General features: G+C 45.4%; 1 protein-coding gene across 1 annotated transcript in view; it reads right to left on the reverse strand.

The window, feature by feature from the left end:
• rxraa (retinoid X receptor, alpha a) overlaps positions 1–23,938 on the reverse strand; it is an 83,768-nt gene that overhangs the window by 58,231 nt on the left and 1,599 nt on the right. The window contains exon 2 of the mRNA XM_079290009.1: positions 924–1,037. Coding sequence (XP_079146135.1) covers positions 924–1,037 — 114 coding nt within the window. The remainder of the gene's footprint in view (positions 1–923; positions 1,038–23,938) is intronic.

Genomic DNA, 23,938 nt, shown 5'->3' on the forward strand with positions numbered 1-23,938 from the left:
TGCGGTCATTCACATTCCCATTTAAAGCTTATTAAGGACGGTCTTGTTTGTGATTGTTGCGGTTTATAAAAACAATGAAAAGACAAGGGAATGTTTGCATTTGTATCAATCATTTTCTTCTTTTTGACAGCCTATTTGACAGACCCAAAGGCAGTTTTGATAGAGACAAGAAAGAAAGAAATGGCCTCTTTGCTTTTCAGATTCTAATTAGACAGATTGTTTGAAATGCTCGCTGTTATTTTGAAATGATAAAAGAGAACCTTGGATGTTTTTGAGGTGGGTTGTCTTAGCAGTCCTTAACAGGAATAGCACATCTTTGCAAAATAAACAGAAAGAACATTGAACAATTTTCAGGCCCTTTCATGAAAATTTGAAGTGTTTTCTTTCATTTTGTCCTGGTTCTGAAAACATTACATGACCACCGGAGGACAAAAAAAATCAACAGAACATTGAATACTATTTGCTTGTACCCTTTTAACCAACAACAAGGAGCGAATCCTACGGAGGCAGAACTCTGAGCGAATTCAAAAGCACAAGGTTTGGAGGAAGGGGCCGATCTGGGAGCAAAACTGTTAACTTGTTCGTCACTGGGGCTCCGCATGCAAAGATACCATTAAGCAGGAAAACCAGACTGAACACTTCCTCCAGCCACACCTCTGACTGCAGGCGTTGGTGGTGTGTGTGTGTGTGTGTGTGTGTGTGTGTGTGTGTGTGTGTGTGTGTGTGTGTGTGTGTGTGCAGCAGAGCAACACTTTAAAAATATCATTTTGAACTGCCTTCGATGTCTTGAAACTGACTAAATCAAATTAGATGCTATTTTGGATGATTAGACAGTCTCGAGTACATACATTTTGTGTTCACAAGCATTCTCCTACATTTTACCAACAAGTAGCAGCTTGGCTGTTTTACACAGTGAGTGTTACCTGAGGACAGGCGACGCTGGTGGAGGTGACACATGCCGCTGAAGCAGGAACAAGCCTCGACCGAGCGACCTCGCTGCATGGGATGAGCCAACGAGCACTGGGGCTTCAGGAACCCTGCAATGAAAGACATGAAGGAAAAGATGAGAAGACAGAAAGAAAAGATGGAGATGGAATAAAACAGAAAGAACAAAAAACAAAAAGTCTTCTAGTAGACGTTAAACACGCCGGAATCACAAAATAAATGTGGACTCCAGCTTCGTTTGGGGTGAAGAGCAAAATCAAAACTATAACCCCCGGCCAGCATCGGGCCACCGTCAGACCCCGGACAACCTCTCACATTCAAAGTTCTGTAGCCAGCTGGCCCTGGCTCTGACCCCCCCAAGCTCGCTGCACCCCGGGGTGACGGCTCCAGAGAGCGGAGACGGAGCTCCACGCAGAACGGCAGATGCGGCCGGGCCTCGGAGGAAGGGGACCGAGGTTGCCGGCTCCGCGCAGAGCGAAATGCCAGATCAGGGTGCCTCGGGGGGGGCTGGACGAGGCCGTCTTACTGTCTGTCTCTGGGATCACGGGGGGTCATTTTCAATAGGGAAGTCATTATCCGGCACAATGAGGCGACTGAGTAGGCTGTACTCCCCCCCCCCCCTCTTTCAGACCAGCAGTCACCGTCACTGACATTCTCCAGCACAGAGAAAGAGCAATAAATAGACCAACCTACAGTAGAAATGTTTTGCTAGAATATCTCTTCACTAAAAGCATTACACATTGAAAAAATAAAAGTACATACAACACAAAGTTGAACCAAACAATAAATCGCAAACCCTCTAACGGCCTTTTCTTCCTGAATATCCTGTGGACTTAAAGGTGGCACATGGCTGGCATTTCACGTCACGTTGACACTGTGGCCTCAGAGCAGCAGCGTGTGCGTGAAGCCAGAGGAGGATTCGCTCCGTCCTCATCTAGGCGGCTCATGCGGATCTCATCGGCACCGGCACATCTCCGATGGAAAAATAAATTCTAACTTTATTCGTTCCTCATGAGGACCTTTTTTCGATTTCCAGCAAACGTCAAGAGAGGCAGACGGAGTATCTCCCCCCCCCCCCTGTCACCGCCTTCTGAGCCCAATAAAGCGCCTTTATTTCCACCATGAAAAACATGTCACTCCGGATGAGCTCAGAGAGTGACATTTAAAAACAGGCAGAGGGATATTGAATTAGTTCCCCATGATAAGCTGTCTGGGATGCTGATGCTGCTCATAAGGGTGTGCGAGTGTGAGTGTGCACACACGGTTGTGTGGATGCCGGAAGAAAAAAAAGCGTGTGTCTGTGTGTCTGTGTGAGCTTAGATTTGGCTTTGTGATGAAGCAGGGGGCCGACGATGCAAAGCAAGTCTGGACCGGCGAGAGCAAAGACAATGGCTTTAATAAGACTCATTAAAGAAGAAGCAAAGGCGCGTCATCTCGTACGCTTCGTCTCATCTCCGTGTTGCTGAGCACATGAACAATAATAACGCTATGGCTGTTATCAGACGTTGAAAGGAAAATTTGAATGAAAAAAGACAGCAGCAATGCTGAAACACAGTATCGTGTTGGAATGGGGCGTGGCTGATGACAATCTACGTCTCCGTGTTTGATTCTACACAACAGCTCAAGAGATGGCTGATTCCAGTCAAGACCGCGCGTGTGTTTGTGACTAACTTCGGAAAAAGATGTGCATTTGTTGTCAATCTTTAGAGATTCGTTCACTGAAAAAACACAATGAAACTCGTTTTTCACCATCAAGCAACATTTCAGTATTACTTGCCAGAATGTGGGTTTATCTGTGTATCAATAGAAGATGTACACGATGATGGTAGTGATGGGGAAGTAAAGTCTACTCACGCATACAAATAACATATAATCCAGAATGTTAGTGCACAGATTTCAAAATCATACCACAAAAAAAGTACCACAGTAAGAAAGAAACAATGCACACAATTGACCGTAACGTCTCCAACAAACTTTTTACAAAACACTAAAGCGGATTTAATTGTCATCCAAGAAATAAAGACTGTTTAAATAGTCCGTCCTGCTTTTTCTTCCAAGCGTTCTCGACCAACCCTTCCATCTTTCTATCATCTGGACATCAGAATATTTAAGGGTGCGTAGTTACTCTCCGAGCGCTGAGATTATACACACTAAAACGACCTCCAAAGTACTCATCCTACTTGAGTACCTCAATGCAGAAGGGGATTTTTCAGCTCTCATGATTGAGGTGCATTTTGCGCTTTCGGTTTCTTTTCGGAAGAATCTCGGAAGATTTTGATTGAAAAAAAGAAAAGAAAAAAGATCCCGCTCCATATATTACAATCAGCCCCCCCCACTTTACCGAATGAATCAATTCTCCAGGAACACGGCACATTCCTGGTTGCACAAAGGGGGTTGAAGGCCAAACAATGACACATGGCATGGAGCTCGGAGCAGTGTCGCTGAACATTAAGGCATTAACATGTGAGCCCAGGCTCCCAGTCAAACTGGACTTTTCCAAAAATCAGGAGTAAACCAAGCAGACAGCAGCCCCCCCCCCCCCCCCCCACACACACACACACACCACCAAAGAAGTCCAGCACTGCAAGCCATAGCCTACATTGGAGCAATGTTAAAAGTACGGTGTTCCCACACATCATCTTTCTGTTTCAATGTAAAATACATCAATGGCCATTTTCAGAGAAATCTAATTGCAAAACGAGTCATCAAACAGAACAAATATTTGGATTTCAGAGGCGTGTAACTGTGAATCATTCTCAGTGGAGGGCCATCGCTTTTCCGAGCCTCAAAGTGAACGATGAAAGCGCGGCAGCAGCGGCTCGGACGTGTCTGCGCAGGTTTTGTTTTTCCCCGGGATCTGCCGTCATGAGCTGTGAGACCGCCGCACGTCGCGTCATTAAGTCTTCCACATCAACACGCCTCGGCCTCATGTACTGTAAGAGGAACCTTGATTACAGGAACCTTTCATCTTGCCCTTCGCTTCTGAGAAACGAGGATCTCATTGGCTTTAATAACTGTATGATCCAATCTTCAGGGGGGGGGAACAAGCTCAAACGCCACCCCCACTCGGAGGCCAATCAGCATTATCATTGGCGGCGATCGGGGCATCAGAGAAATGTAAACACGCTGGCACTTTCCTCATTAAAGATAGGCCACTAATGAAATGGCATTCAGTGGTCACAAGCTCGTGCTAATGAAGGTAAGGCTTTGAGTTGTTCCTCTAATGAAAGACGGGCTTTTATAACTGATATGAGGCTAATAAAAGAATGGCTTAATGACAAGGTTCTAATGAAACAAAGGTGTGTACATTCCCCATTATAACAAACCTCACTGATAAGAGCAACAACCGAAGGGCTTTCAATAGCGGTGCGTTCTTGTTTCTCACAGACGCATCAGGGAAAGTGCTCGCAGGACTTTACAAGAGCTCACAAAATGCAACGCATTCAAGCATTTATACGAGCTGAAAGGGCTCGCAGCTCTCTTTAAGCGCAGCGATTGTCCGTGGCCCGCGTTGCCGGGGTGATCTAGCCCAAGGTCAAAGTTCATTATGCCCTCAATGCATCTCCCAGGTGCAATAAAAAGAAGGAAAAAAAGAGAGCCGTTAAGGCCAGAAAGAGAGCCGTTCACCTTCAGCGTACTGCAGCAGGCCTCAGAGCTCCACATGAGGTCAGTTAAAGACTGTTCTGCACCCCCCCCCCCGTCTAGCCGTCCGTCTTCTACAACGGCCTTGGGGACTCCAGTGTTTGCCCACATGTCCTTGAGAGATCCATTTCGTAGGATGTTCATGTTTCACGGGACAGAAGACTTGACAATGAGCTAATACTGATTAACCATTAATCAAGCAAAAATGCCTTCCATTTGCTGGTTCCAGTTCATTTTCCTACTTTTCTTTTCTTTCCTTTCTTTATTATATTTTTGCATTGACTTCATAAAAGAAGTGGACGTAATCAGAGGACATCTCTCATCGGTTTGAGTTCGGCATTTAGCCATCTTGGTTTTTGGCCGTCGCCATATTGCTTTTTTGCAACCATAAGTGACATGAGAGGGTGGGGCTAAGTACAACCGGACGCTGATTAAGGCATTTCTTATGTGACCAAAATGTTATAATCCACTTTCATGAACTGAAAACACACCGTGAAAGGTTTGAAGTTATGAAACAAAAACGCAGACCGGACAACTCCGTGGTAGCGCCATTTCAATCACAAGGTAGTCTCGCCCTAAAGCGTACTCTGCTTTATGGTCTGTTTCAGAATCCTAACACATGAATTCACTGTCCAACAAAGATGTTAACAGAGAGGAATAGAGTAGAGTCATTTTCTCATAGACTTCGATACAAAGTTTAATAAGACACTTCAGCATTGGCTTCACTTTTAGGACCCAGAGGATCGCCTTGGTTTGACTATTGATCAGACAAAACAAGCAATTTGATGACCTCACTGTGAGCATGGGAACATTTTCTAGGCTAAATGATAAATTGCAAAAATCACTGCGATACTAGTCAATAATGATAAGTAGTTGCAGCCCTAATCACCCATAAGTCAAAGCTTTCTGTAAGTGTGCCTAACGCATTCCGTGTTAGCGTGTCGAGCCGTCTTCCTATAAATGAAAAGACACCAAGCAGGAGACTTAATGATCGTCTGATGTTTGCTTTCCCCCTAAAGAGAGCTAATCCACTGCACCAGCGTCTCATTACAACAACAATTACCGCTCTGACAGAGCCCGTGTTGCTGAAGCAGCTCTCCCCATTTCTTCCCTTCAGCGGGCTCTCTGTACCCGTCGGCTCATAATCAAACCTCTCCTCATCCCTCTCTGATCCCGGGAAAGCGCCGGACCTGCTTTGCTGGAAAAATAGACTTCCTTTACACACACACACACACACACACACACACACACACACACACACACACACACACACACACACACACACACACACACACACACACACACACACACACACACACACACACACACACACACATACATCATTTTGTTGTTGTTTACATGTTTCTCTGCCTATCTGGGTTGATCGCCTTCTTTCAGTTTCCAAAACACGGCCTTCGGGGTTGAAATTCCAGCCTAACGTAGACGCCATTACTGAGACCTTAAGGGTCCTTGAGCAGCCAAACCATGGGGTGACGTAAGGTGACCCACCAGAAGACTTCAAGCCTCTGCAGCATGTTGCATTTTTTTGTATTTGGTATATCGCTTCAAACCAAACAGGATGACCCTGGTATCGAGGTGCAAGTGGCTTGTACGTAGAGGAACGGAATGCTAACCGGCTTTCTCACTGTGGCTTCTTTAGAGCGATCATTTTCTCGGCCTTGGATGAATTAGGGCAACATCTGCCACCTGAGGGCTTCCTTTTAGCCCTAATGGAAGATTAGAGGAAATCTGCAGACACAGAGATACCCATGGAGACCTTGGCTGGAAGACATCATTTTTTTCAGGTTGTCAGCCACAACAAACCACACCACTCGCGGCAAACATTTTAAAACCTCTGCGACTAAACGGCGAGGAGGTCGACGCTACGATTAGCCCTCGCTTTGCTGGAAAACACAAAAGAAAGGGACTAAAATCTGCAACTCGCATTCGTTCCTCCCCCCCGAGCTATGAGTCACAAAACCGACCTGCCGTTTGAGGTCTGCGCTGGCAATAAAAAAAGTTTAACTGGACAGCTTTATTGAATGACTTATTAAGCCACTGTGTTTTTTTGCGAGACTTTAACTGAGGCGCTTTTGAAATGAACAAGAGCACCTTTCTGGAACGGCTCTTTTAAAAGAAAAAAGAAAAACATGCCTTCCTACTTTGACTGAAACTGAGTCTGCACTTTCACAGTCTCGGGATGGTGAAAGTGGCAGTTGCCCTGGTGGGGCTTTCGGAGCTGCAAGGCATCTGCAGAGAAAGGTAGAGCTGACAAAGATGACCTTTGTAAAAAGCGTGACTTCGGACTGGTATTGTTGAGCAGCGCGTGTCTATCTGTAAACATGAGGCAGTTCTCAGGAACTCTTCTTTTTAGACCTTTTAGGTTGGAAATGTTTTACCGAATGGCAGCAAAAGAGACGAGAAATGAGGACAAAACTGCATTGAAATATTGTGCCAAACAACCATCACCTCAACTCTATTTTGCCTCTATTCATACTGAACCTTATATTTCTTTAAACTGAGAGGAACATGTCATAATGAAACCCTGCTTGACACCGGGGTTATGACTTTCCCAGAGCCAGATGTGGAACTCTGTCACTTTGTGCAGAGAACACACGTCTGCACACAACTCGTTGAAAGTGTGGTTGTGGTTGTGGCTAAAATAAACCCGCCGCTGACAAAGCTCCACCCACGGGCTCAATTTCCGCTGCGAACAACCAAACCCGGCCCCTCCGCCAGCCACTGGATTGGTCGGTGTAGAATTAGATTTTAAATCTTGGTTTGATATCTTTCTCACACGTACGTCTGTGCCAGACAATCGAACCCCGATTGCTTCCAGGCACACAGCGCACCTGCAGATGCAACAGTCATTAAGTTATGAACAAAAGAGTTTTTTCGAATGGTGAATGACATATGGATGTATTTTGGCCGTGGCTCATGTTCACCTTTTCCCACAGAGACGCAGAGCCCCGCCTCCTCTGCAAGCGTTGTGTAAAACATTACGTTGCGTCGGGGTTAAGGTTAACCTTAGACGACACCAAAGCGGCGACTCCTGATAATTTACAACAGCCATTTGTCTCACTCTCTGTGACGCGATGGAGCCGAAGGTGTGTGTGTGTGTTAAAGTGTGGTAAATGAGGTTAGAGGGGAAGAAAAGAAGCAGGCCTGCTCAAAGACGGCTTGTGTGCATCAGAGTCTGTCTCCGGGGGAAAACCGGAGGGTGGTGGGGGGTCAGGGCCCCTTACAGCCGGAGCAGCTCCGAGGGCAAACGGCTCTAATCAAATTTGTGTGATTGGACTCGGAGAGAGCGGCGGGAGTGAAAGAGGCTCCTTTCACCCGGGGAATGGACACAAGGAAGCATTTAAAAATCTATCCCTCCGCCGGTCTCTACAGTAGCTGTTCACATGACGGACGATCTGCCCGCGCCAACAGCCCTTTGGCACAGCGCACACTGGCCCTTTCTCAACCGTGAAATATCGCCCTCAGAGAGACTGGTGGGGGGGTACAACGTTGTTTTATGTGCGTCCTCTAATGGATCTCAGATGGACATTCATCCAATATTTTTTGAGGGATTCACCCTAGATTGCACTGCTTTAATCTGGTGTCGAACCCGCTATTTTTAGCCTTGATTGATGGGTGCAATCGGATACGGTTCTGGCCTTAGTCCGTGGACCTCGGCTTCCCTTCAGCGCGGCTGAAGCTTTGGGAGTGATCAAAGAGAAGCACCCCCAGCGACTGATGTTAAAAATTAAGCTTGGCTTCAGAGTACGGAGATGAATATTCCCGCGTGGCGGTGCAGAGTTGCTCCCGGGCAGAAAGTAAGGTGTGGTACAACGAGGCTACCTTTGCCCGCCCCCCACACTCATCGGCTGAGTCCTGGTGGAAGAAACTGGAGCCCACTAAAGCTGACTCCCCGTGGAGTCTCCCATTAACCTCCTCCGTGACGCGCGCGTCCACGCACCGAGGATGCAAATGTGTAGGAGACACCAAAGGACAAAGTGGGAGCTTTGTTGCCCACGTCTTCTGCTCTCCGCTGACCAACAGTTTGTCCCACAACTCTGACCCAGATTTTGCCGAGCAAGGTCGACGCATGCCATAGTTGATAGGCATTGCAAATGAAATGCAGGGCTTTTAGCTGCACTTTAAAAAATGTTTGGGCGGTTTAAGAAATGCACGGTACAAAGCATTTTCAATGTTGGGAAAAATAGGGAGCATGCCAATCAACATCAAAAACTCACAGATTTTCTATTTTTAGTGATATGAAACAAAGAAACGGCAAATCCTCACATTTGAGACGGGGGAACTGGCTAATGTTCATCCTTAATTATGAAAATAATTAATTTAGAAAAAAAAAGGAAATTCCTACATGTTTGTAGAAACCTTGAAATGGAGACGCAGCTGCATTCCTGAAAGCTTGATGAAAACACAAATAAACATGTTGCGTGAAACATTAACACAGAGTGGTATATAATTCAGAACCCTGAAGTGAAAACATCTGGAGCCACAGCTGCTGCGCATGGCTAATCACTAAAAAAACAATAGGACAAAAATAAAAACACTAAAATTCATAATACTGTCGGATAAGAACTCCACAAGACAGGGCGGTTTTAAAAGCAGGGATTAAGTGCACTCTTTGGCTAAAATGCCTCTTTAAACTGGAGGCATTAGATATGAATTGGGGCTTTTTAAATTCCAGCCTGATTCCTGATTCCAGCCTGTTGACTGTAAAGCTCCATTAGGGAGTAGAATCCAGAATGGGAAAATATATATATTGAAATAATCCTTTCCAGGATTTTGAATCCAGAGTAAATTGGTTGTAAAGTGCACACCTCCGATTCTGCGTTTGACTTTGAGCCGGGCCGGACCGAGGAGAACTTGGACAGGAAACCGGTGCGCACACAGCAAAGTGAAGTTTTGGAAAGAAGAGTTTGTGGGATCTCCCATCGAGTGAACCTTCACGTCTCAACGTTTCAGGTCCCGTTTTAAATGGCATGGCTTCAGACTGCTGTACCCTGGCTATTAAAAATAAACACATATCCACCTGACACCTAAGCTTCAAGCAAGAGCACATTTTGTATATTTTTAACCGTGCACTATATGTATTTAGCCAGTGGCTAAATGGCTAAAGGCTGACGCAAGATTCAAAAAATATAAAATACATGAGGACTAAGAAAATCTAAACTACACAACTTTCCATCCATACAAATGTTTTAAAAATAAAAAAAATTAAATATCGAGACTAGGCAGGAAGTAACAGGAAGTCAAATTCCAGCTCATACTGTATATAGTACACAAACCCCATTGTCGGCGATACCTGATCCGGCTATGTGAGTCAGTATCGGCACAACATCCATATTGGTTGTTCTTCAGTGGGCCAATCCTGCAAAAAGGTTCATGGCAAAAACAATAATAATAACTCGACAGGAGTGGTTATAATAAGAAATCTTGTATCATCAATGTTTTTCTTCCCTAGAATGTACTTAACAAGTAAAAGCTACATCCTGCTCCCTGACAATGTAGCTGTCCAGCCTTGAGCTGTGAAGATAATATAATGCCACTGTTCGTGTTCTGTGCTGTATGTAGAGATATTGGGGGGGGGGGGGGGGGGACTCTTTCATTGTAATTTGACTGACCAAAAGCAGAGTTCTTCTTTCACAAGCCTCGACATTGAAAGCTTTACCATCTACCCTACATCACCAATTGGTACTTTGCAGAGAGATAAGAGCATGTGACAGCCGATGACAGCGACACGGAGAACAGCTCGTGAGGATGCACGTATACCAACGTGCTAAAAGTCACCCAGAGGTGAGGCGTGCAGTGAGTGAGACGGCTGTGGCCGAGGCTTGTTGTGGGTTACAGTGTTACCACTCATCCCTTGTGCTCTTCAGGAATGGACGCATGCAACGCATACCGAGAGGCGACCCAATCGTTACAGTGGAGACCTGCCGAGCAGCCTGCAGCTGTTCTTACAGAGGATTCCATTGAGCTACAGCGTTCACCTATCTGTGAAACAATCTGCCCTGCTCTCAGATCCAGGACATGTTTCGCAAGTCGCCCCCGCTCCCTTTTTCTTTTCTCTTTATGTGGCCGCAGTGTTTCGTTGAAGATAATCGGCCTGGCTTTTTTCCTGATCTATTTGGGAGGCGAAGGTTGCCGTGGAAGCAAAGTGACATCATGAGTCCCAGGAAGCTTTTCACAAGCCAACCTTTCATTCAGATTAACACAAAATCTGGTCAGGTTTGTTTGTGCGTTTGGGCAGTTGTTGCACTCTGGTTCGGCCCAAAACAACAATGCGAGACTAACTTATCAAACCCAAACGCAGGCTGCCTGCGGCGGCCATTCGTTGAGATGCACCCAGGTAAAGAAACAGGTTGACAGTGGGAGTGGGAGAGGACCGACTTGGACATGAAAGTCATGCACATAGATCAGTGCCGAGTCAAAGAGAAAAAAAATATATTTCATCCGTGATTCCATGCATAGAAGTGGCAGCTATCGAGACGAAAAACATACATTTTCTCCTTCCAACACGGCCCTCAGCAAATACTCTATTGTTTGTGCACCGTGTTCCCCTCTGACTTGGACCAGCCAGACTGACCATGTGTGGTGAAAGCGTTCCCTAACGCAGAGATGAGGACGTACTTCTAATGGAGAGTGAAAGTGAAAGAGGGATGGAAGAAGAAGAGGAGGCTGAGCAGAGAGCCGCTCGGAGACTGTGGGAGAGAGAGAAGAGAATGAAAGGGAGGGAAAAAAATTTAAGAAAGAGAGAGAGAGAGGAGAGACAGGCAGAGGGAGGTAGACAAAACTAGGTCAAGTCACATGACTGGGACCGACTGCAGGCAGGATTAAATATCCTAGAGCGTGTGGTCATTTACACAACAAACGTACTTCTCATTTCATAAATTATTTCCCTTTCCACGGTGGCAGGATGGGGCTCGGCGCAGCAGAGCGGGATGCTGCGCCGGAAGACGGGCTTTTCAGCAAGCACAAAAAAAACCCGGCGCATTAAAGACTCGGGCGAGCTGTTTTTTTCCGTCTGAGACGGGGAAACAAAGCCAGAGCCTGAGATAGCATGAAGATGATCATAACAGGAGGGAACACGGTTCCAGTGTGAGATAGCCCCATTGTGACGGGCTAATGACTGTATCGTGCACTGTCCATTATCCTCCGTGAAAGCAAAGCACGGGGAAATGTTTAAAAAGAAGAAGAAAAAGAAAAGAAACAAAGATGTCGCGCGTTTTGACTTCTTACAGAAGTGACAGAGAAAGTGTGCCGGATTGTCTGGACTGGAGATCAGCTTTGATGTCATCCCGATATCCGCGTGCGTGAATAAATCATCCACCCAAACGCATGAATTGTTTTCCTTTAGATTTAGATTTAGAGACCAGCACCCGCATGGCCTACTCGTGATTTCAATAAGTGAAGCCTAACTGGAGATTCCCCACCGGACAAGAGCCAATCAATGTGGTGCAACGCCACTGAAGGCCCTGGACCAACATGTGGCCCTTCTGTCCCATCACTTTGAGCCCACCCTTACAGGGCTTACAGGGGCTCACAGGGCCCGGCCCAGTGCCTGATATCAGACAGAGCTCTCAAAAGTGGACTTTATCTCAGTGGGTTCAAAAGGTGTGGACCCAGGCAAGGACGTTGCTGCCATGAAGACCAGATCTACAAAGGTCGTATACTAAGGAAACTATGTACAGACGGCCTTATATGGCATGCCAACCCCTCGTGCTACATGAATGGTCTAACGGGAACTTTTTTTTATCATGAAATCTCTATATTTACGATCAATGCCTCCAATGTAAACATCATTTGGTATTTTTTAGAGGCAGTTATGAGGTTAAAGACTACATTCTTTGGTTGACTATTTGAAGTTTTACTGTGTAGCCCAGGAGAGCGCACGCCCCCAGGTGCATAGAAACCAAAGATTCTGGTTTGTTATGATACTGTGGCGAGGTCCGGGTCGAGGCACCTTCCAAGGGGCTCGAGGCGTCCTCCTCCCGCTGAAATGTCAGCCATGACGTCACCCTCGCGTCTACCTGCAGACGCCCGCGAGACGCCATGAGCCAGCGAGGCAGAAGACCGCTCCAAAAAGACTAAATCTGCCTCCCGGGGCCAGAGCTCTTTACTCAAATAACGAGAGGACGAGCCGGAGCAAGACGTCTGCGTACGTCATGACCTAAAGGCGGAGGGAGAACGCGCCACAGGGCAGCGCGGTGCAGAGGCCACGTGTACTACACGGCCCTCAGGCGCTCACGTTTCAAAGGAGGCATAATCGGATTTTAGTACAGAGCCTGGAAGTGAGATACTTCTTTCTAAATGCTAATAATAATAATAACCCTGCATACATCTATTTTTGTTTTGGTATTAGAGCAGCAACTAACGATTATCTTCATTATGGATTAATCTGCCGATGATTTTTTTGATGACTCGATTCATTGTTTTGGTCTATAAAAAGTATCCATCCCGGTTTCAGAGGTGATGTCGTGAAGTCTTTGAAAAAACCCCCAAAGATGTTTAATTTAACGGGATATAAAACAGAGAAGAGCAGGAAATCTCCATATTCAAGAGGCTGTAAACAGCACTTTGTGCCATTTTTGCATGAAAAATTACTCATCAAAATGCTTATTTGCGATTCGTTGTTTCAGCTAGAAGTGAATGCAGAAATAATCAGTTTTTTAAAATCATTTCAGCATGTACACATGTTCTAGCAAATAAAAAACAAATACAAGTATGAACCTAAAAATGTCAGAATTTCCGAAAGTTCTGTTCTATATCATATTAACGGAATATCTTTTGGGTTTTGGACTGTTGGTCTGACACAAGAAGAGATTCAAAAACATTATCAAGGGCTCTGGAAAACTGTAGCAGCCATTTATTAATTAATATTTTCTAACATTTTTTGAATAAACAATTAACTGATTAATCCAAAAATCCATCCACTGATTCATAGAAAATGAAAACAATCATGTTAGCACTTGTATCAATGTTTCTGCTGCCAACAGTTTTTCTACAATTGGCCTGTCGGCTGGATATTTTACCTGACTACATCGTTACATGACAGCGTGACGACTCAACTGATCTGCACAGATACTAGCACACATCCTCACACAGATAGACTGCATAACACTGCTCTGCATATGCACAGTCCAACATCACACACACACACACACACACACACACACACCCAGTAGACTGTATCAGCATTCCTAAGGAGTCCAACTTGTCGGCTCAGTCATGCGGAAAGATGTAGGCCAACAGCAGAGCAACATGGGAAATAACAAAAAATCAGCTCAGTGTCCACATAGAAAGAGAGCTGATGGACCAAGTGCATGTTGGCCTCCTCCATCCAGATAACCAGATAAAGAAGGCAACTTCACTGGACACTTGCCATTTATTCTTGATGTTCAATTGATTAAAAAGAAAGAACGTTATTGATTCAATAATAACTGCATCATATTCCTTGGAAGTCTCTCTTAATCTTTCTCTTGTTCACTGTCATCTATCCCCCTCTTTGCTTCTCCTCCTCCCCCAATCTCTCTCACCCCATCCTCCATCCCCTCTCTTTCTCCCTCTGATCACTGCCCTGCTCCTGCAGCTCTCATGGGGGGGGGGGGGGGGTGCATCAGTAAGCCCATCAGAGGGAGATGGCGATGCGCCCCTTTTGATCAGCGCCGCATTGGCATGTACCTCCGCGCTCTCCTGCCTGTCAGCGCGTGCCGGCCCACAAGGAGGCCTCGCCCAGGTGAGATGGGAGGCGCCGGGAGGGGGCAAGAGTACAAATTGACTGTCGGTGTTGAAACAATACGGAGACTTTGTCATCCCTCTGGGGACCTCACGCCTCAGAGGGAGGCTCGTGAGGCTCTTTGTGCATGCTTCTTTTTTTTCCGGCGACAACAAACCAATACTTGAAAAGAGATTTTTGAAATCACACAAAGGCAGCCTGTTTGTGATCATGATACACAGTGGCCCTTTCATGGCGTACGAGGAAAGTGCACGTCGGTGCCGGTCGAGCACAAAACAAAGATGTTGTTTACCGTCTGCGGATTTCTTTCTGCCTTTATTTTTTATGAGGAGTTGTGCTTGGCCAAGGAATGGTGTAGGTCTGGGTCCACAGCCGGGCGCCCTCTCACTTCTGTGCCACTTAATTAGCCCGGGCCCTGCGCAAAGGGGAGTCGTCACATGGGCCCAATTTGGCCCCCGCTATAAAAGTCTGCAAGGGCTCGACGTGCGTTACCGCGGGACTCTTTTTATGCGCCTGCCGCGCGACTTTGAAGATGCTGAAAACAGGACGGAGGAGAGGATGAAGTAAAAAAAAAAAAAATAGGAGGGGGGAAATATAACCGAAATGAAAGGAGGGACCCCTTAAATTCCAGCCGATTTTTCCAGATGTTGCACAAATATTCTGCTGAGGCAATCCAGATGTGCTCACCCTGGTCAGTCCCCTCCTTCTGCTCGCTGTTCCAGGGACTTCTTTTTCTTCCCTTTCACTCTTTCTAAAACTACCCCCCCCCCCCCCCCCCCCATACCTCCCCCCCTCAAGCAGCCCTCATCAGTGTGCCTCTGATAGTGCCTTTTAACTGAGGCCTTTAATAGCCCCCGGGGCACCTTAGCATCCACTAGAATCCTGTAATAAACATCCACTCTCATTCTCCACAGCACATGCGTGTGTGTGTGTCAGAGAGAGAGGGACTGTGAGTGTTAGGTGCCTTGTTTTTATCGCTCTTTGGATCAACTAACAATTACCTCTGTTACTAACAATAGCTGCTCTGATGCACAAAATGAAGCAGGACCTGAAATGAAAACACGCTTCCCACTTCCTTTTCCGTAGGCCTCTCCTCTCCTCTCCTCTCCTCTCCTCTCCTCTCCTCTCCCACAGAGCGTGACCCAGCCACAACCCCTGACCCTCCCTCTCCCAGACAGACAGCTCACTGACTCTCAGCTGCTCCACTCTACAGCGCTTCACGAGTCAGTTCGTCTGTGACTATCCCCACCACCACGTATACATGTACATGTTGTAGCCATGGTGTATAAAGTACCCAAAAGCCATACTACCATACTATACCAAAAGTAAAGATACCTTACTGGAAAATGACTCCAGTAAAAGTAAAAGTCACCTATTAGAATACTACTTGAGTAAAAGTCTTAAAGTATCTGATATTTATTGTACTTAAGTATCAAAAGTAATTTTCTGATATTAAATGTACTTAAGTATTGAAAGTATAAGTACAAGTAAATGCTGTTAATAAAAAAGCAAAGGGTCAGAATTTTGAGAATGATGAAGTTTATTCTTTTAAGTGCTGTGGCACCATGACCAAGGACATGGAGCTGTGTTGAACATAATTGGGTTGGCTGTGATCCATCCAGGAGCAACAATGTTCAACATAATATATTGTACATAAGTATACTTTTGCATCTACTATGAACTTATCATCATAATTCTCCGAAAAGCAATATGACACTATGAAGGAGTTGTAACAGTGCGTTTATAAGTCTGCTCATTAGACTAGAGGATGTAGAGGCAAATGCATAATATTATGTTCAGCAAAACATATCCACTTGATGCATCAGGTCAGTGTTTAGAGAAAGGACACCTGCCTTGTAAACTCCTATGGGCCTGATTTGAACACAATAGGCAAAGGTTTTGCTCAAGATGAATCTGCAATTGGGCGACTGCTACCATCATAACTCCATCTGATCATCCACAACATGACTCAAATATCAAAACATGATCACTGCTAAAGCAGCACCGAAAGGAACAACCCAGTCATTACTTGAAACTGAAAAATGTCCTGTTCATCTTCAAAAGACAATTCTATTAGAATGTAAAGAAGTTACATTGTAATATAACGTAAAGAAGTTACATTATATTAGAATGTAAAGAAGCTACAGTGTATTGAATGATTCTATTGAAGTTATTCCTTTTTTAAATGTTTTAGACGAGTCACTAATCACTTTAAAAGAGTGATTGTAGCTGATTTAACTTACAGACATGAGATTGATCTTCTCATGTCACTCTCTTTATACAATGATATAAATTCATCATCGTTTTGTTGATATCTTACGAAAAGTTACTCCTCATTTTTCGTGCGTTTTTCCTGCAATAGTCCAGCAACATGAGTCTGTTTTGGCTTGTTGCATGCATACTGTCTTTTCTAAATAAACTTCCATCTTCACAGGAAACAACTAAGGTTTAGGCGATGAAACTACTTCGTTAGGTTTTGGAAAAGATCGTGGTTTGCGTTAAAATATCTACGGAAGTGGCGTTGCTTAAGTACGGAAGTCACGTCACAAATAAATCAACATTGGCTTCTCGTTTCACACACGGCACAAACTGCGGCCTCCTGGAGGAAACACAGTGTTAGTTTGACCCGTCCACCTCTCCTCATCCCACCCGTCCTGTGTGGAATTCTACTCATGTAGTCGCTCGCTAGCTTATAGCATGTAGCATCCTGGCATCACTGGGAATCAAAACACCGCGGCTTTGACAGCACTTGTTTGCAATTGTGCATTAACGTGATGAACCAATGATTTAACTTGCTGCTAGGACCACTGATTCACCAAACCTGCTTGCTTGCAGTCTGTGTTCCAACACAGTCCCCGACGCTGCTCTCATGATTAATTTTGTTTCTAAAGATAGATTTGATTTTGTAGCGAGTAACGAAGGTTTCAGGGGAAATGTATCGGAGTCAAAGTATCACTTTTCTTTGCAAAATGTAGTGAAGTAAAAGTAAAAGTCAACAGAAATATCAATAGTAAAGTACAGATATCCAAAAAAATTACTTAAGTACAGTAACGAAGTATTTCTACTTCGTCACTATACACCACTTGTGTAGCATACACATGGCACATTGAAAGCATGCGTGTGCGGGCTTGTACACGCTGACACATGTGCATACTCAAGCAAACGCACATACCATACCCCCTTTGTGACGCTCCAGGTTATGCAAATGTGCATGCTTCAAACACCGTGCATCACACACAGTGTGGTTAACGAGAAGCAACAAATCGGAAGTTGTTATGGATCTTTTTTCATGAATGATAAACTGGTTAGAAGAAAAACAAACACAGAAAAAACATATTAATCAATAATACAATTAAAGGGTGAGCTGCAGCCCTAGTGTATGAATGGCTGCGGTCCTGCCAATAAATGGGCCCTCTACGCTCTATCTGTCCGGTTTAATCTGCAGCCTTCTCCCGTTTCCCCCCTGGTCCGCACTGAAACAGAAGAAAGCTTCCCAAGTGTGACACTTGAACTTGTCAGGGAAGGTTTTTTTGGTATGCACGGCAGAGTTATATACATGGTGGGGGTTGCGTCTGCACTGAATTCTGACAGCATGGTGTGAGAGAGAGAGAGAGAGAGCAAAAAGGAGTGTCACTGTCATGGAACGGTGACGCGAAGCCATGTGAGTAAATCCAAACAGGACTCGGAGAACATTTTCCTCCACTTATTGAGCTTTCTGCATTCATTCAGTCTTCCTACTTTCAGTGAGACTGAAGTAGTGGCACTCAGTTGAAAAAACCAAAAAGATCTGCATTCTGGTTTTACCGTGGTCGAGATGGGCCATTTATTATGTGTTTGACTCTTGTCTAATATCACGTGGCCTCATTGTTTTTGTGTTACATGGCTCTACTCTGTGATTTTACTGCAAAAAAACCCCCCCGTCTGCAAGACAAGTTTCCCTCACGGGGCAATAAAACAAACTCAAATAGACCGAACGTTGTGGGCAGAGGAAGGGAGGGAACGGACACCTATGCGAGAAATGAGACTGTTCCTTTCAGTCGTTTGCAGCGCTGCTCGTTACGTGCATGTTCAGCATACCATATCTAGTAGCTGGCTTTATTGTTGTTGTTGTTGTTGTTTTTTCCATATAATAAGCTCCGCCCCCCTCCGTTTTTAAAAGAACACCCTTCCTGCCGTCGAGAACATTCCTGAAACCAGGCGGCCAGCAATGAGGTGTCTCATCATAGGTGACAGAGCCCTACAGACTTCTGTGCAGCCTTTCAGCATGTCGTGCACATGTCTGCCTGTGCACTGCTTGTGTCTACCCTAACCCTAACCCAACACGCACACACACACACACATACAGGTGTGTGTGTGTGTGTGCGTGTTGATGCCACAGTCTGGGCGGATGTACAAGCATGCTAGGCCTGCAGGCGTCAAGAAAAAGTGAATCACTCTCTCTCTACTGCAGGCGGACAGAGAAAACCCACAGAGGAACCCTGTTATCTCACATGTTATCTTTGTTCTCTCTCATGCACAGCAGCCTGTGAAAATAAGGTGAAAGTTACAACCCGCGCGTATCTATGCCTCGCACTCATTTCTGTGGTGACCTGCGCCAGTGTTTGTGTCTGTCCGACGTCCCTCGGTATCTGTAATCAAGAGTCGTTTGGTACCTCCTGTAATGGATCTTCCGTGCATCATAATTGCGGCCGCGGCCTTTAATCTCACGGACCGGTTCGAGGAGCCGCTTCCCCGAAGTTTGAACCCGAATCCCGAGTTGTTTTTTTAATGCGAGAATGACGCGAAAGTCAGGAAAAAAACAACTTTCCACCGCGTCTTGACAGCTCGCTCTTATAGGATCTGGAAATCCTCGAGCAGACATCTTTTTGAAGCGCTTCGAAGGTGCTCGATCACTGCAGGGATGACTCCGAGGGAGGGGAGAATGAAAGGCGGAAAGGAAGAAAATCTCACAAATAAATAGAGAAATGTAAATTGACTGAATTGCTACTTATCATTCAACGCTAGCAAGTAACCAATATTCAATATCGGATAGGTGCATCACTAGAAAACGCCTCAGAGAAGTCATGTTCGTTTTGGGAGCATTACGGGCCCATGATCATGCCAGGTTCATAGAGCCAATATTGGCTTTTTATTGGCTAATAGGTAAGCTTTTCTTAAATATTATCACATCTGCAGGTTGTCTGAAAATGTGTGTAGTTTAAAAGCATTGGCTATTATAAGCTACTTGTGTTTCGTGCCCACAGGGCACTGTGCCTTATTCCGCCAAATTCTAAATTAAATTATGGCTGTTCCCAAAGAAGTCATTATTCTGGGTATAAAAGCCTTTTCTGTGCATTGGAATCGAGCGGATCTCTCTCTCCCTCTCTGAAGAAGAAGTAACTACATTTGGCAGTCTGAGGCAGGCTCATTGGGGTCCGATCTCATCCTCATTGCCAGGGTAAACCTCCACCTGGCCGGGGAAAGAAATATGGCGGCTATCATTAGCCAGCTCTAAATGTGATTCTTGGCAGAAAAGATAATACTCTTTGTTCAAAAACAAATACAAAAACATTCAAGATTGACTTTAACATTCGCCATGACGATAATGGCAAACCTTCCACTTAACTGTGTAAGCCAGAGCATTAGTGGAAACGCTCTTTATCGAGCTCTTTACCTCAATCTTAAAAACACACAAAAAAAAGTCCAGATATGCATTTGTTGGCGTGCAGGTGTAAATGCACATGACCTCCACCCTGTCCTCTCAAAACGGCTGCCTCCTGCTTACACTGACACACAGTCACCCACACACACACACACACAGAACATGACCGAGGTGTGTTTTGCATGCTGTGGGATTTCCGTGGCCCTGTGCCTAGCAGTGCGTGGAATCCCCACCCCCGCAGTCATCTGGCAAGGTGACAGACAAACATAACGGCGGCGGCAGGGCACACTGGGACACCTCCTCTGGTTCCACGTGACCTCAAAAAGAAAACCGCAATGGAGCGGCAACAGATACTGTCTTAATTACCTCGACAGTGTTTACATGTACATACACGCGTGTGTGTGTGTGTTGGCTATTGTCAGTACGTGTGTGAAAAAGACAGTGGGGGGTGCTGTGTGTATACACCTGAATACAGTTTTAATAAAAAAAACTTCACAGTTGGAGTCCGTTTCTTTCTGTGACGCAACATCAAACGCCTCCTTCCAGCTTTTGATCACGCAGCACACCGATACATATTATTACAACATGTAAAGCAATGATCCGCTGTGGTTTAATCTCACTTCCGCGACCCCGTCACCTGCATGCGAGAAAGAAAATGATTCTATTCACTCCTGCTGCATTGTTCTACACAACTACTTTAAGGCAAATAAAGCAACACTTTTTTATTTATTTATTTTTGAATACATCTGTGGTTCTCATCGGGGCCAATTATAATTAGCGTGGATAAAAACAAAACAAAAAAAGTGGGCATAACGGAAATATAATGACACGGAGGAGCATAACATAGCTGGGATTCACTCCATTCGTCATCCCTCTCCAGTGAATACCCATCAAAGCCTATGTGCTCATAGCTTAATTACAAAACACATCACAGCAGCCGAGATATTTTCATGCATTGCGGCGATCACAGAAGAGGCGGCGGTTGTTTTTGTTATTGAAAACATGCCAGCTTGAGGAGTCAGCCACGGTTTCCTTTTTTAGTTGCATTTTGTTGTAACGTCACAACACGTCTGCGATACGCTGCGTTCTTCCTCGATTATAGAGATCCTTTCCATCTCAGGGTCGCCGTGATGCACGCGGAGCAGAGAGAGGAGAGTTGTGCCGCGGTGAACCGACCTTTGCTCTCGATGCGAATTACGAGCGCGATCCGGCCGAATCCACATAAGAGACTACACTTCCACTTCAAAAGAGCGGCGTACAGCAGCCTGAACCCGCCCGCAGAAGAAAAAATAAGCCATTCAGACCCTCGGAGGACCCACAATAAACGCTGACACCAAAGGTGCTCGGATGACTCCAACGCTGAGTAGTGACGAATCCAAACTGTGAGTGTAGACGGCAAAAAACATTTATTATAATTTTAAATTGAGTCCTGGTTCTAGCTTTTAAAATGTGTTCATTGGCTGCTTTTCTGTGTACACTAAATATGTAAGAGGATGTGAGGATGTCACCTTGGACTCTGAGAAATGAAGGCTATTTTTCCACATTTTTTAATAGTATAATTTAAATAATCACTTGCAGCACCAATTTTTATCGCCACAAATCACAAATCTTGGACCCTAACACAGGATGGGAAAAAAAGTAAAAAGGAACACAGACAGTAAGACAAACAGAAAGAACGATCGACATGCTACTGTCGTTATACACTTCCAACAACAGATTGAACGCCGAAGGGGAATTCCTGGAACGATCGAGCACGCGAGGAGCAGAGGTCAAGGTTCGGGGTGCAAAGTTCAGCGCGGGCCGGTATCAATAAAGACCTCCTGCGAGCGGAGCAGCTCATTGCACAAATAATCAACGAGCAATCTGAGTCATCTCGCCATTCTGTGGCCTCTCAGAAGTTTCTGATTCGTGCTATGTTTAGAACGTAAACAAGAGGGGAACAGCATGACGAGCCAAAATGTGCTCCGGTTTTATCTGAAGCCAACGACTCATGCCTTGTAATGATCAGCAGAAAATAACAAAACTGGTCTACAGTTTAGTGTAATTATAAAACAAATACACACTCGCTGTGGTCGTAATTGGAGCGTAACGCTCGTACAGTTGGGTTTGGATGTTGGCAGGGGTGAGGGGTGGGAAAGTGGTGGAAGTTGTTCTTTGATTTGCTTCAGTAAAAGGCCTCGTGGGTGAGATTGAGAGAGAGAGAAAAAGAGAAAGGGGAGGGAGAGAGAGAGAGCTGTCACTTTAAGCCATTAAGTCTCGCTATAAAGCTCCTCCAATAAAAATGACAGCTGCAGCCCCTTTTCTCAAAAGGGGCGCAAAAGCGTCACATCAGGAACACAAAACTGGATGGCAGTAAAAAGACAAACTTGGCCAAATGCTTTTGGCAGTGTAATTCCACCGGCCCACTCCCACCGCACACACACACACACCCTCTCTCTCTCTGTGTTACCTTTGTTCCTGAGTTACTGCCAGAAAAGGAATGTCGGTCTCTCCCACACACACACCATCATGATTCTCACTTTCTCATCAAAGACCATGAACTTCATTGGTTTCTGTGTGTGTGTGTGTGTGTGTGTGTGTGTGTGTGTGTGTGTGTGTGTGTGTGTGCTGGTGGTACCTTATGCTCCCCTAAACAGAAAGCACCAAAGAATTTATTTCCACCGGATTCAGGAAAGACAACACACACCTCTGAAGCAGATGATAAATACAAGCTTTTGGAGTGAGCGTGCACTTTTCAACATTGTGGCCAATCATCTGTCAAAAGAGGAAATGTTGTAGCTTTCAGCTCTGGGAATCTTATTAAAAATTCAATATGTAAATGTTTGATTAAAAACAGCTGATTTAATGTGTTAAAAGAAAAACTAGGTTTGATTTTTTTGGAGTTTGACGTAACCTGTCTTCTTTAATATTTTCTCGAAATATGAACGTTGGCTGTACATCTCACACGGTCGTCTAATAGTCTTCAAGTTCATTGGATCTAAATCGCCTCAATTAGTCCCTTGAGGGCTTTACAATCCGAACAAGACACTTTGCAACATCCTCAGACCCGCTGATTCAGACGAGGGGAAAACTAAGAATAAAGCCCGGAATGTGCAAACATTGAGCCGCTGAAACCTGCTTCAGGAGAACTACCTGGGGGCCCACATATTAGCCTTTAAAATAATCAATCTAATTATTAAAAGACTACAGATCGGACTGGCCTTAAAGTTGAAGACGTCTTGCTCAATCGCTCTCCGATTATTTCCCCGATAGACCGTCATGACCAGCCTCACATTTCTCAGACGAAAAGGACACAGTCTCCTCTCAATGTCGTCCCTTCAGTGTTCACAGCTCGGTCAGATATTGGAGCACCACGCACAAGGTGCCAAAGGGAGAGAGAGGGGGGGGGGGGGTTGTGTGGTCATCACAGCCGACAACCGATCCATAACTGTAGAATTGTATGCACGCCAGGTCGTCTAATGCGGCACGACAGATAATTACACCGGGCGAGCGGCTAATCGATACGGTCCAAGGACTTTCGCAGATAGCGGCTGGCGTCCTTGAAGTGGCCAATTACAAATCGGCACTCAAGTGGACCTTTTGATGGGAGCAGGTTTTAAATATAAACGCCGAGGCCCACAGATTAGGACCACGGAAGAGCTGCTGATGCAGCACACGCGGAGGAGGAAGAGGAGCGTTCCTAATCATCTGAGCAGTTAAAGCGTCGAGCCTTCCAGATCAGGAAGTGTCTGGCATGAGCTACTCTGGCGTACATTCAGGCACTCTGAAACGTGAAGCACTTTCAGCGTGGACACGCAATACGGTGCACCTGTAATAACAGCACCCGTCGTCGGTGTGTGTGCAAATACTGGCGGGTTGAGAGTGTTTCTGGGAAGCCACATAAAAAGAGCCGCTGCGGGCAACAGTGTCGGCGCGTAAGGGCCCCCCCCCCCTCCTCTCCTTCGGTGCATCCAGGCGAAGCCAAG

The sequence above is a fragment of the Melanostigma gelatinosum genome (assembly GCF_949748355.1).
Source record: "Melanostigma gelatinosum genome assembly, chromosome: 18".
NCBI lineage: Eukaryota > Metazoa > Chordata > Actinopteri > Perciformes > Zoarcidae > Melanostigma > Melanostigma gelatinosum.